This window comes from Acomys minous (assembly GCF_964271855.1).
Source record: "Acomys minous genome assembly, chromosome: 13".
In the NCBI taxonomy this organism is placed as follows: Eukaryota; Metazoa; Chordata; class Mammalia; order Rodentia; family Muridae; genus Acomys; species Acomys minous.
Window position 1 is genome coordinate 81,537,985 of NC_140495.1, and position 14,356 is coordinate 81,552,340.

General features: G+C 48.9%; 1 protein-coding gene across 5 annotated transcripts in view; it reads right to left on the bottom strand.

Moving 5' to 3' along the window:
- Window positions 1–14,356, bottom strand: part of DAAM2 (dishevelled associated activator of morphogenesis 2) — a 111,451-nt gene that overhangs the window by 13,375 nt on the left and 83,720 nt on the right. For 4 of the 5 annotated variants that reach the window (XM_084753665.1, XM_084753668.1, XM_084753667.1 and 1 more), the window contains exons 12-18: window positions 11,109–11,167; window positions 10,769–10,953; window positions 9,896–10,201; window positions 5,927–6,034; window positions 3,756–3,899; window positions 2,918–3,024; window positions 1,617–1,701 (exon numbers count right to left, since the gene is read on the bottom strand). In XM_084753665.1, coding sequence (XP_084609791.1) covers window positions 1,617–1,701; window positions 2,918–3,024; window positions 3,756–3,899; window positions 5,927–6,034; window positions 9,896–10,201; window positions 10,769–10,953; window positions 11,109–11,167 — 994 coding nt within the window. The remainder of the gene's footprint in view (window positions 1–1,616; window positions 1,702–2,917; window positions 3,025–3,755; window positions 3,900–5,926; window positions 6,035–9,895; window positions 10,202–10,768; window positions 10,954–11,108; window positions 11,168–14,356) is intronic. The other variant, XM_084753669.1, reaches the window with a different exon arrangement.

Genomic DNA, 14,356 nt, shown 5'->3' on the forward strand with positions numbered 1-14,356 from the left:
AGAGCCATGAGTCAAGTAAAATCTTACTTATAGGTCTCAGGTATTTTGTCATAGCCCAGAAAATCAGCGAAGTCACTATATTCAATTTGCACATGGCTTCTTTCACTCAATGTAACATCTAAGATTCACCCATGCTGTGTTACCGGCTTGTCTTTGTTTACTGCTTAGTAGTAGTCCACTGAAGGGATGTACCACAGTCTTTTACCCACTTTCCTATTAATGATCAGTTGGGTTGCTCACCCTTCCAGAGGTTTAATAACTCAAGTTGCTATAATTAAGTCTGTGTATGTCTTTCAGTATGTATATTGGCCTCTCTTCTGTAAGAACTTAAGTGTGAGATCCTGGGCAACAGGGCAGATGTATGTTTAGCCTTAATATGCATGCCAAATAGCTCTGCAAAGCGAGATGCCTGGTAATCCCAGTTCTGCCACACCCTTGTCAGCATGTGGTTGTCAGTCTTTAATTGTAGCTAACAGTGGGTGTGTGCTTTCCTCTGCTGCGGTTTACTGGGTTTCTCTTGTGACAACTGACATTGGGGTTGTTCATATGCTCACAGACTGCCAGACACTGTCTTCCATAAATCGCCTGTTCAGCTCAGTTTCAAAACTGCTTCTTTTGCCACTTTCTCATCGATCTGTAGCATTCCCTACCAGGAGTACATGCTGTTTGTTATGTGTATGCTTGGAAAATACCTGTCTACATTTTGGCTTGCTATCACTAGGGGGTGGGGGGTGGGGACACATATCCTTTGATTGATACTGACTCTTTCTCTTCTTTTTTATATATTTTAAAATTCATTTTAGTTTATGGGTATGGGTATTTTGTGCACATGCATGTCTGTACTACATGCGTGCCTAGTGCCCACCCACATAGGTAGAAAGAGGGAGTTAGGTCCCCTGAAATTAGGGTTAGCTAGCATGTGGGTGCCAGGAAATGAACTTGTGTCCTCTGCAAGGCAGCAAGTGCTCCTAACTGCTGAGCCATTGCATCAAAAGAAGGCCAGCTCATCTTTTGAGATAGTCTCATGAAGTCTAGGCTGGCCTCAAGCACCAGTTCTAGGATTGTAGATCTATACCACCACACCCAGTTTCTGTGGTCCTGGGCATGAAACCCAGGACCTCATGCATGCTTGACAACTATGCTCTTCATTTTAATAAAGCCCAATTGACGGCATACCTGTTTTCCATTTCCAGGTCTGTCTCAAAGACCACAGTAGATGGAAGTGCAACCGATTTGAGGAGGAACTGACCCTTGCCACCCTGACTCTTCTTGGGACATTGCAGGGGCCACAAAGTTCTCTGGCAGCCTGTTCTAAAGGAAACACTAGTCCAGGGAAGTTTCTAGAAACTTCCTGACGCTGTTGAGCAGTGTGTACAACACGAGGCACAGAGAAGCCCATGCGTTGCCTCTGCTCAATATGGGGAGGGGCATGCTGAGGCAGGAGGATTAAGAGTTCAAGGCCAACCTTAGCTACCTACAAAAATTTGAGGATAGCCTGTGTTACATAGGTGCCTCCAGACCCAAGTCTTTTTGACCCAAGGCCTCAGCCTTTATGGGATAGAAAGTGCTATGGCTGCACCTGGATTGGGTTGCTCTCTTCCCCTGAGGGTACTTACCTGCTCCAACATGTCCTTAGCGAGATCCTCTTGTTCATCCATCCTCAAGATGGCCTGTCGTATCTCCTCGTTAGAAAGCTTCAACCTGCAGCAAACCCTTGCTCAGCAGCCTGGACTGGCCCTCAGTGTGGCCCCCAGGGTTTCTTTCCACATTGTATGGCCACATCCTTTCCTCTCTAGCCCTCAGTTTGAACCCTCTCTCTTCCCTCCTCTAAAAAGCCTTCCCGGGCCAACTTCATAATAGAGTCTAATTTTAATAAAGAGGAAATATGATGCACTCTATACCCAATAATGAGTGTTTTTGGTTCTTATCAAAGCCAGAGTCCCCGCTGCCTTGCTTGAGCTCCGTCAGAGCTGATGAGACACGTGGGATTAAGACAGACACAGGCAGGGGCATTCTGACCAGTCTCTTTTTCCTCCTCCACCCCTCCCTTCTGCCTCTACTGGCTTCAGCATCTCCATGGGAGGATGGAGCAGGGCATCAGCAGAACTCTGGGCGAACAACCTTGTTCATTCCATCTCTGACAGTGCCCACTTCCCACCCACCTCCCATAGGTCCTCCAGGAAGCCCCCTGCTCGCCCCCTACACAGTCTTTCTCCACCCCTCCAGGTACACACCCCCTAGGACTTTAGGGAACCAGCACACCCCCACCAGCACCACCCCTCACACTCAGTGGAAGAAACTCAGGCCAGGGAACTAGTGGGAGGGCAGAGGGGGCAGATGTCCCAGAGGAGGCTGTAGGCGGCACTAAGAATAGAGCTTGGGGCGGTGCCCCTGACCCTGCCTCCGGGAGGCCCCATACAGAAGCCGGTGCTGTTAACAGATACTGCTTGTTTGTTCCAAAGCCCAGGGAAATGCTTGTAGGCTGAGATCATGCCGCTCCCAGGCCTAAGCCGAGTGGGCCCTCTGTGGGCTTAGGGCAGCTCTGTTCCCAGATGCTAGTCAGGAGCCTCGTGGACAGGGCAGTTTCCTGTCTGAAGAGCCCCCCGTGCTGTTGCTTAATGTGGCCTTGTAGGACAAAGGTCTAGAGGACTGTCCATCCCCCTCCACTCCGGGGGAAGTCAGAGAGGCAAGGCCAGCATCAGCAGCCTGTTCCTCTGCCGCTGCCACCTTCCCTGGGCCCACGGGCTCAACCACTGTGTTTGTTGTTTTCCAGTGCTCAGAGTTAACCCAGGACCTGGCGCAGGCTGGGCAGCCAGGCAAGCACTCTCCCATGGAGTTATCCATTTCTCAGCCCCTCCACTACCCATTTTGGTCTTCTTCTTGGGGGCCCCTTTTCCTGATACAGGTGAATACCTACTTGGAGAGAAGAATGATACAGTTCTGAGCCCTCCGGCCATCGATGACGGACAGTTCTTTAACCTTGCGCGAGGCTAGGTAGATGTCCTCCGTGGAGCCCAGTTCTTTCTGCAAATGATGAGTTAAAGGGGGAGCACTGAGGGAGGTGACCCCAATTTTCTAGCTCACCTCTCAGACCCGCCCTCCTTTCAACATGGGGATGCCCCTGACCCCAGTGGACGGGACCCAGAGAAAGAGATGTGAGAGGTTAGGGTGTTTGTGAGAGGATCTGGGGCCATGGGGGGTTAGAAAGGGTGGAGGGTGGAGGGTGGTGAAGGGTCCCCCGATTCTTAGAGCTCAGACTCTCTTGGAAACCCAGGAAAGGAGCTGCCCAAATGGAAGCCATAATTGATCTCTCTGGCTTCAGGCAATATGGTGCCCACTATAATACACCCACACCCAACCAGAGCTTCCCCAAGATTATAAGGAGAAGTTGATTCAAAACCCCATAAGGCCATAGTGTCTAACTCCTGGAGACTTCCAGCCTATCACAATGTGGCAGGACTAAAGGGCTTTACAAGGTCATATGGGAAAGCAGAGACAGAATCCATACTGAATTCGCTTCTGGGAAACCAGTAGGAAGAAGTCAAAGATCCTGAATCTCCTTCTGTTCCCCCTGGTCAGGGATGCAGGAGCCTGTCTAGAACACAGTTGTGACTCGAGAGACTTTCCCAGAGCCCAGAGCACATGTTCCAAGGCACACAACTCCAGGGCCTGCCAAGCACGCCATTATATTTGTGGATTTTTCCCTCTGGAGTTGTGCAGCGCCCAACATGTGCATTTGTGCTGGAGAGCCTTGCCTTGGGACTGGTAGGTGATACCACAGAACCAGAAGCCATCTGAGTTCTGTGGGCATTCGCCTCCGCGCCTGGCAGAGGTCTGCTTGCCGTCCCTCGGTTTCTCACATTTCCTCTCTCTCTCTGGGAACCCTCCTGCATGCCACCCTACATGGATGAGCGATAAAGGCTGGAGACAGTGCAGGCAAGCCTTCTGTCGTGGACCCAGTTCCAGGCGACAGCCCAGGACACTGGGTAAGAGACAGAGGGCTCAGAGGCCCGAGAGTGACTCACCTGCTGAGAACCAGATTAGTTATCAGCTCCTAGGCAGGCAGCGGCCACAGCCATCAGAGAATTGAACATGCACAGTGTTAGTCAATAGGCTAGGAATGAGGGAACATCAAGACAAATGTGGGTGTCCTTGGTATCTAGTCTGTCCATTGTGCTCCCAGGAACCGGAAACAGGAACCCAGAAATAGTCATGGACAGCAGCTCAAGGCAGACATGCACCCAGAGAAGCCGGCGAAGGAGAAGCAAACACCAGGCAGTCCTCCACTTTGGGAGGCTGGGGGAGGTGCTGACCTGGGCCAAGTAGCGCCCCCCCCAAAAAACATGAGAACTGGGACCCCAATGTTTGACCACTAGTTCTTTCTTTGCCTCTGCTGAGAACCTGCTGAGAGGGCAGGGGGTGTTCCACCACCACCAAGGTGAACTCTTTCTCAGTACATGAACTTGAATCAAAAGCCTGTGATAGCACCTGTCTCTGGGGCAGGAAAAGCAGGTGACCTTGAACTTGCCCCTTCTCCTTGCCTATCTGACATCAAAGGGACTTAAGAGCACAGCTTGTCCTGTGTCTTCCTTTCTGACACTGACTGACTTGAAGCCACCAGCTCAGAAACTACGTAAGACATAAAAAGGACTCAGGACCTTCTGTGCTCCATGAGGCCTGGGGCCCTAAGATACAGAGAGGGTCATAACCAGGTGAGTGTGGCTTCTGGCATTGCTCTAGGCTGACTGCTGTGATGTCAGTCCTTGATACTGAATGTGAGTGGGGCCCTGGTGAGCCATAAGGGCGTGGGCTCAGCAGCCTAAAGTAGGCACATGACGGCTTTCAGACTTCTGAACAAGTGGGAGGCCTTAAGGCCCACTTGAACTCTATCCCAGCTGTCTCCCATCCTAGCTCAGGGCTTTGGAGAGTCTGGTCCAAAACCCCCAGTGAATGACTCATAAATAAAGGAGAGGTGTGGACTTGCCATGTCTGATACATCCATAGGCCCCACCCCACCCCGGCCTACTCAGGGCACAGGTGTTCACATAATTCTTCCGGGTTCGTAAGGACTCGACTGTCCATGACCATGCTAGCCCAACCACAGCATGAGCTAAAATGTTGCTTTGGAATTAAGAGTAGTGGATCAGATGTTACAGACAGCCACATTTAAATCAAATAAATAATCATTTGTTTTATCTGGAACCCCAAGGCAGGGCTAGAGTGTCAACTTCACACTACTCCTTTGGATGGGTCCCATGCAACCTTGGCCCTGACTGCCTCTCAAAGAGTCATCTCTGGGTCTAGATGTGGAAAAATACAAAGTAGGATACCCTCTGTAGGCCTCAGCATCTAGCCACCAGACAAAGCTCAGGACCCCTGAATGTACCAGAAGTTCTTAAAGCCGTTATCCTGGGCCAAGAACAGATGAAGAAACGTACACAGCAATCTTAGAAGACACGTGTATACACATGGGAAACAAGGGCCATAGAACTGGCCATCACCAAGTGGACCTGGAGGAAGGCCCCCAGGTGTGACGGTTGCACTCAGATTCCAGAGCCCCGCCCATCTTCAGAGTCACTCAGTATTGGAAGATGAGAACTGACATTACCCCTGGAAGTTCCTACAAGCACATAGCATTTTTGACCTGTATCTGGCTACAAACCAACCCCTTTTCCATTCTCTGGCTGAAGCGACTGGTCACGTGTACAGAGACTCAACAGACCAGAGCAGGGCCTTCAGGCACAAGCCCTAGTCTTGATCCTCTGAGTGACATGGAGAAGCATCCATCATCTTCCCTACAGCCTTAACCTCTCTGTAGGTAAACTTGTGTGTGTGTGTGTGTGTGTGTGTGTGTGTGTGTGTGTGTGTGTGTGTGTAAATCAAGATTGAAAGTCAAGACCCAAGAGACCAGAGAGTTCAGTCATACCTGGTGCCTCTGATATGCTGAGAACATTTTTTCAAAATCTTCCAGGTCCAGAATCCGAAATACCTGCATATCATCAATCTCATTCCACACAGTACCAGAGACACGCTCCTGAGAACCAGGGTAAGGAGAGGAACTCATGACTGACCTGGCTCCTCCATGATAGAGATGCCAACAGTTCCCTAAACCCACCAGTCCCCAACGGCACATGTTACAGTGGCCAGGCTCTCGGACTTCCAGAAAGGAGTCAGATAACACCACCCCTCTCCAACCTCCCTCTTCCTCAATACTCTGCTCAATGTAGAGACAGAGGACACCACCTCTTCATGGAGATGCTACATGAAGCGTCCTAAGACGCTACATGGAAGTGGCTCAGAAATGACTTGAAGTGCCGGAGAGTTGGAGCACATGCATCAAAGAAGGGGCTCTTTGCTCCTTTCAGAAAAGTCAACCCAAGGCAATACTCTGAGAGCATCCCGCATGCCTGTTCTCTGTCTTCAGTCCCTGGAAGACTTGTGGCTCACACACATATGGGGTCGTCTGGGCCTGACCGCATTTCCTCGGACTGAGATGGCCATTTTCTTTCCCAGGATCTTCTTCCTACTTCCCCCAATTCTCATAAAGTAGACATGAACCAAAACCTGGGACATACTGGCCCTGTGGAGAGGCTCTGCTAGGATCAGAAAAAAATTGCCTCAAGTCCCTGTTGGTCACAGCCAGGGAAGGTGTGTCTATCAGTTATGATCACAATGGACCTATATGTTTACAGTGTCCAGCTCTTTCAATTGAGGCACTGTCCTATCTTTCTGGAGGACCCTTGTGCTAGGGTCTATAGAAGCCTAAACTGTACCAGTAATTTTGTATTATCATGTAGATTGTCCAGAGGACAAGCATGGAAGACATGCATGGAGTAGGAGAGCACCCCTCATTGTGCCACCCCCCTCCTCCATCTCATCTAGAACATTAGTCTTTGGAGCTAAATTTACCCGGTCACCCACTTCCATCTGTCTAGAGGCCAGTCAGACAAGCTCCCTAACGCCCCTTCCTGCATCACCTCCTCAGATTGGAGTCAGTGTGCCTTTCACTCACTTCTGTTTTCTTAAACTCTGAAAAGGGGAGGCTAGGCCAGAGTCAAGAGGGAGGAGACATTCCTGTGGCCTTCCGAAGGCCAGGGACCCTCATGTGGAATGCTGGGCTCTGAAGCTCACAGCAGCAAGGGATATAGGCAACTGGCCAAAGCCAACACAGACGCATTCTTTTCATGGTGGAAACAACCACTGTGTGTGTGTGTGTGTGTGTGTGTGTGTGTGTGTGTGTGTGTGTGTGTGTGTGTGTGTACACATTCAAGAGCATATCTAGGCTAGAGGAAGGGGCTAAAGGAAGAAACTGGGCTCCAGGAAAGGAAGATGTGGGAGGGGAAGAAGAGAGAGAGTGGAGGGGGGGAGATGGGAACTCAGTGAAGAAAGCAGGGACGGGAGCTAACTGAAACAATGTCCTCCTGTTCAAGGGTGGGGAGGTCCATGAGAGTAAGGTTCCCAGTCCTCTGTATTCTTGTGGAGGTCAGAGCAAGGATGGAGAGACTGAAACACCTGGGTGTTCAACATGACAAACCAGTCACCTCAACCTTAACTGCTTCTCAAACATAGCCTGTCCTGGCCATCTGCCAAGGTTTTCAGCCCTTCTAGGAAGCATCATCAGGGCCAGGCCCTTTCTCATAATCGCCACATCATAGCGTTCGTCTTTCTCTCCCTGACATATCCACCTTGAATGCTAATTCTCCAGTTTAATTTTTTTTTCAACACTGTGGCCAACACTCTGTCATCTCTAACCTAGATTCCTGGGACTTCTGAGCCCTGGAGATAGCCACAGAAGTGCCACCTAGCCTTTCCCCAGGACTATGCTTCATGATAGTCCCCCTTACAGAGCACCACCTTTGGAGCCAGGCAGACCCACTAACCAACATTTCCAGCCCTGCTATCCTGTGATCTGTGGGTAAATGGCAAGACAGTGTTTTAGCCCCATAGCACAAATGGGAAACTGAGTCTTAGGGGAGCATAGTTCAACCGGGCTGGCATGAGAATCATGATGGCGGACTTAGAGCACATGTAGAGTACACCATGAGTAATAACTAGCTCACGTTACTAAGACTGTCAGTGTCAGCCATTGGTCCTAGTGCTTTCAAAATATTCTGCCAGTCATTCCTCAGAGCCATTCTTTGAAGGGCATTGTGGTGACCCCAGTTTACAGATAGGAAGCTGAAGATCAAATAATCAAATCATCTACCCAGTCATGGAATGAAGAGCTTGGTATTGAATAGTAGGCTGTCACTCCATAGATATAGGAAGGGTAGACTATCCTACTCTGGGTCCCTATTCATGTGGCATTTATTAATACCAGCCCACAGCCCAACATCATACCAATATCACAGAAGCTATTGACCATCTTGTCTCGTTTTCTTCTTGTTGTTCATGCTGTGTGTATGTGATATATATATATATATATATATGATGTGTGTTCATGGGCATTTTTGTGCCACAGTATGTGCATGTGAAGGTCAGAGGGCAACTTTGTAGAATCAGTTCTCTCCTTCCACCTTTACATTGGTTTCTGGGACTGAACTCATGACATCAGGCATACACAGACTTTATCACCTGAGGCAGCTCACCAGTCTTTGTATTCTCTTAATCCCTGCTACATCCTACAATTGAATACATCTTGTGAGGGGATATGCATATGTGTGGAGTGGGTATGTATACACATATATGGAGGCATGCTTGTGCATATGTGTGTACTGTGCACACGTAAACTGGGTCATCTGCAGGTGTTGTTCCACACGAGCTGCTCACCTTTACAGAGACAGGGTCTCTCGCTGTCTTGGAACTTAGGTAGGCTGGGCTGGCTGGCCAGAGAGCCTCAGGGATTGCCCTGTCTCTGCCTCTTCAGTGTGGGATGAAGTCCACATCATCATGTCCTATAACTATTACTACTTCTTCTTCTTCTTCTTCTTCTTCTTCTTCTTCTTCTTCTTCTTCTTCTTCTTCTTCTTCATGTGAGTCTGGGTATCAAACCTGGGTCCTCAGACTTGCATGACAAGTACTTTTCCAACTGAGTTATCTATCTCGTCCTTCACAGTCCATTAAAATTATTTTACATTTATTTCTTGGAGGGGCACACATGCCACTACACACATGTGGCAAGGTTAGAAGTCAACCTGCAGGAGTCTGTTTTCTCCTTCCACCTTACGGGTTCCAGGGCCTTGAGTCAGGTTGTCAGCCTGAGCAGCAAGCACCTTTATGCATTGAGCTCTCTCACTGGCCCCTGACTTGATAACATATTAAAAAACAATTTTATAAGTTGCAAGTACAAACTAGCATCTTTTGCTTTCCACACAGCCTCTGGCTTTAGGTTCTGGAATGTCCGTTACCTGCTCATATTTTCCTGGCCTATGGTTCTCTCACTGCCCCATCAGAAAGCAACATGTGCAGGTCACAGCTGCTGCCTAGAGAAGTTGCCCAGAGATATGTATATCTATATAACTATATAACTATATAACTATCTATCTATATTTATATATATATATATATATAACTATATATATATAAAATATTTTCTTGTGGTTTTTTGGTTTGTTTGTTTGTTTGTTTTTTTATGTGGATGATGGGTTCAAACTCAGCTTCCCATGCTTACAGAGAAAGCACTCTTGTCTACCGACAAGGCCATCTTCTTTGCCCCTAATGTCTGCTTTTTTGTTCACCCTTAGCATACTCAAGTTCATTGGCAAGCAGCTTTGCTGGTAAACACAAGGTTTACAACAAACATTTCTCCCAGTGTTAGTGTCCTCAGAGGTGAGCCTTCTGACCCTAGCAAACCCATCTTCAATGCCCACCATGGCCATCCTGAAGACAATGAAGATGGCCTGTGCAAAAAAGCAAGCTTCAGGACACGGACCTGGCCAGTCCCTTAGCCACTTACCTCATTCAGCTTGACCCAGTTGAAGGACTTCAGTGGGTGTGAAGGCTGGGGGATGCACTTTTTCCTGAGTGGGGCGTTGTTGGTGGGAAAGGGGTCCTGAGGCAGGGGCAGGCCTGAGTTGAAGCAAGGTGGGGCACCTGGGGGGATGGGAGGCCCGCCAGGAGGAAGAGGAGGTGGGGGTGGGGGTGGGGGTGGGCAGCAGGCAAAGGGGAGAGGAGGTGGGGGTGGAGGCAGTTCATTGGTTGTTGTGGAGGAAGACAAGGTGAGTGGACCTCCAGGGGGAGGTGGGGAAGACACTGGGCCAGTCTGTGGGAAGACAAAAAAGGCAAGATGGTGCACTCATCAGCACACAACCTAACCAAGTCTCCACACTGTCCTCATTTCCTTGCTGAACCTGCCATCCTTCACATACATCTAGACACCATTTTCTATCTCTGCATCTCAACAGCCAACAGACACACACACACACACACACACACACACACACACACACACACACACTTGACACTAGGCAATCAGAGTCACAAACATCAAAGTGAAACGTCAGGATGGATGCATACAGTGGTGCTCACTGACAAATTCATCCAGCCACAAGGAAGGGGCAGGAATTCTACCTGCGTCATCCCATCTGAGACACACTTCTGGGAGCAGCGTCATCCAGAGGAAGGGTCATTCTTTTCTAATTTGTTAACATTAAAGGGTCACCCACACAGACTAATAAGCCACACCAATTGTGGTCCAAGGTCCTCCTTTCTCTTCTCCCTTATCTTGGGGTTCTTATCTTCCCCCCACACCTGCCGTGCCCACTCTGGTGAAAAACTCAGGGTGCTGACTAAGCTACATAAACGGGAAGGGGGTGGTGCCCGCGCGTACTGAGATTTCACTGAGTTGTGCTACCAGCTCTGCCACTTGTCCCCTAGCTTGGCGCAGCTCCTGGGACTCGCGGGCCAGTTTGTCCTTCATCTTGTTCAGCGTCCTCATCATCTCGTCCTTCTCCAGCGTCTTGGTCTCACATTCCCGCTCTTTTCTCTCTAGCCGGCTCAAGAGCTCCATGTGTTCTGGAGGGCAGTGGGGAGGGGGAGAGGGAGGGAGAAAGTGAGAAGAGAGAGCGGGGAGCAGGCATGGCTTCTCTGAGTAAGGAGATGGGTTCCCAAGCAGGATGGTAAAGGGCTCAGGGAGTGGAGGTAGAGCTGGGTTAGGCAGAGCCTCTCACCTTTCCGGAACTTCTCCGCTTGGTCCCTCCACTGCTTTACCTCATTCTCGTTGATGAGCCTGTTGAGAAGTGGAGGGACCCCATGACTCTGACAACCACCTCACCTCTTCCCGGAAGTTGGGCATCTCTATTCCCCAGAGGTAGACCCTGATCCCTGATCTGTTCAGGCACAGGCTTCTCAGATACCTCTTTGGGTCCTCATTCCTGACCATTCTCACCCTGAGGACGTCATGGACCATGAGAACAGGAAGGACCCCAAGTGGTCTTCCAATCCAACATCCTGTGTGATGGTTGATGAGAATGAAATGTACCTAATAGGTAGAGGGCTGAATCCAGGCTGTCTTTAGTCCCATTAACACACACATGCGTGTGCACATAGACAGACAGACAGACAGACAGACAGACAGACACACACACACACACACACACACACACACACACACACACACACACACACACACACACCTTTGTAAAAGTAGATCAATGCATCTAAGAGCCAGAAACATCAGCCCAGTGTGTAAGGGTAGGGAAAGCTGTCCACCACAACAGAGCAGAGAATTAATGGAACATGATCCTGGTCACATCTGAGATACATTCATAGCAAACTTCTAACAGGTGCTAAAAACTAGTGTTTCCTCAGATTGCAAGGCTATGAGCGATTGGATCCTAGCAGGATAGCCTAGTAATTATTCCATTTTCCATTTGTTTTCATATCTACTTCATGCCACTGCATGTGGAAATCAGAAAGGACAACTTTGAGAGCTTATTCTCTATCGAGTGGATCCTGGGGATTGAGCTCCGTTTGTCGGGCTTGGCACCTGGTGTCTTTACTGCTGAACAACCCTGCTGGGCCATGGTGAGACTTCTTTGGAGGGCCATTGCTGTGGTCACTGGGGTGTTTTCACCTTTGACCATGCAAAGAAGTGGCTCCCTAGGAACAGATAGAGTTTTGATTATGTTCCCTGATTTGAGGAGAGTTGAGGGGTAGATTGGGTTCTTCTAGGGCCCAGCAAATGCAAATGGTAAAGAAAGACTAATTAACCCAGACAGCCTGGCTGTGCTGGGACCTGGTGGCACTCCTAGAGTTTGCTGACACAGGAGCTTGTGTGAGTGAAGCAGGTGCCAGTTGAGGCCCTTGTGGATGAACTGGGCTGCTACCATTTGTCAGTCAAGCCCAGCGGCCCAATTAGGAGATAACTGGAAACGTCAAATTGTAGACTTGTGTGTGCTACATCCAGGGAAGCAAGAATTGATGGGAGGGCCAAAGGAAGCCAAATGACCAGATGGGGGTGGGGAACCTCTTGCGTGGTCCATGAGTTCTGTTCTATAGAGAAAGGCTCTTAGCAAAGAACTCTAGGAGACACCAATGCATTCATGTGCCAAGCCAAGACGCAGGAAAGCCTACCACTTAAGACCTTTCCCCTCTCTCCAGCCTGCCTCCTGTCCCCAGATGCATCTTGGGGGGGGGTTGGTCAGGAACTTGTGTTATCTAAGTAGATCGGGGACACAGAAAGGGTCAGAGGAGAAATGGAATAGAGATAAGAAGAGACAAGCCAGTCATATCACACACATGAACAGGCATGGACACATGCATGCACATATGCAGAGATTACCCCTGGCCCTGCTCTGACTTCTGTGGCCTCAGTGGAGAGGCAGCTAAGGCTAAATCAGAGACATTTAAGGCTGGGCCACACTTGGATCAGGCCTCCCATTTGCAATAGCTTAAAATGGTTTTAAAGATTAGGGGCATTTGAGTAACAAGCCAGTTAGGGGTTGAGTGAAATCAACGCTTGATCATTTATGCAAATAAAGTGAGAATCTTTTAAAATCCACTTTGCATTTGGAATGCAGAGCCAGGAAGGAAGGCACTTCCTCCAATGAAGGACAATTAGTTCAAACTCATATCAAAGTTAAATAAAAATTGAAGTAGAAAGCCAGGGCATTAAAGTAGGTCTTATTGTTAGCTCACTAGTTTAAACATAAATGGTTTCTGTGTGTCCTTCTATACACACACTCAGTAGAAGGTCTACGGCTCCAACAACCTCAATATGTTCATGCTCAAATGGACATGTCCCATGTCAGTGGCCACCAAACTTTCTGGAAGGAGCCAACGTTGATAGTTTGGGTATGTACACCCTGCACAGTGGCTGTCACGCCATCTTGTGTGTGTTTGTATAAAGTATAAGGACACACTGAGGCAATAGCTCTGGGGGTAAAGGGTCAGACTTGAGTTTGGTCCCTGGAACCTGCGTAGACAGTGGTTGAGGCAGTGAACACCTGTAATCCCAGCACAGGGAGGTGGAGATAGGCAGATCCTCAACGTTCTCTACCTGGCTAGTCTAGCCTAATCGGACCCATCGCAAAGGAGATGGGCAATGTGCCTGACCATACTACTGGAGGTTGTCCCTTAGATTCCACATGCACATCCTATGTGTGCATGCATTCACATATGAACATGTGTGCCCATATGCATGAACATGACATATGTGCACACACACCAAAACAAAAAATAAATAAAGGAAAAACAAAACAACACAATTCTCAGCTCAGGAGCTGTAGTCTACTGGCCAGTGCTCTGTGGAAATGTTCTTAGGCCCTTTGGCTAAGCCTTGCAGTGCATGCACTAGGGAGAACAGAGGGTTGAAAGTGTAACATATGCCCACACTGGCCAATACAGTCATCAGTAAGATCATGATGTGCAGCTAGTTACATTTAAATGAGACAAAATAAAGACTCCAATCTCACAGTTACACTGGCCACATGTACCTGAATACACATAGGCCAAATAATGGTGGCTTCTGGGATTAATCTTGATTGTCACCTTGGCAGGATTTACAGTCATCAAAGAGGCAAACCTCTTGGTGCATCTGTGAGGAATTCCTAGGGTGGGTCCACAGGGAAGGAAGACCCACCAGCATGTGAGGGACCTGCACTTCATGAACAGAGAGCCAGCTGAGCCTCAGCATCTCTCTCTCTCTCTCTCTCTCTCTCTCTCTCTCTCTCTCTCTCTCTCTCTCTCTCTCTCTCTCTCTGTGTGTGTGTGTGTGTGTGTGTGTGTCTCTTTCTCTGCGTCCCAGTAAGCTGCCTCAAGATCCAGCCAGAATGGATTATACAATCAGCTATGTGTCAAAAGAAACCATATTTTCTTCCTTCTTTCCCTCCTTCCTCCTTTCTTCCTTCCCTCCCATTCTCCCTTCTGTCCTTTTTCTTCCCACCCTCCCTCTGCCTCTTCCTCCTTTCTCTCTCCT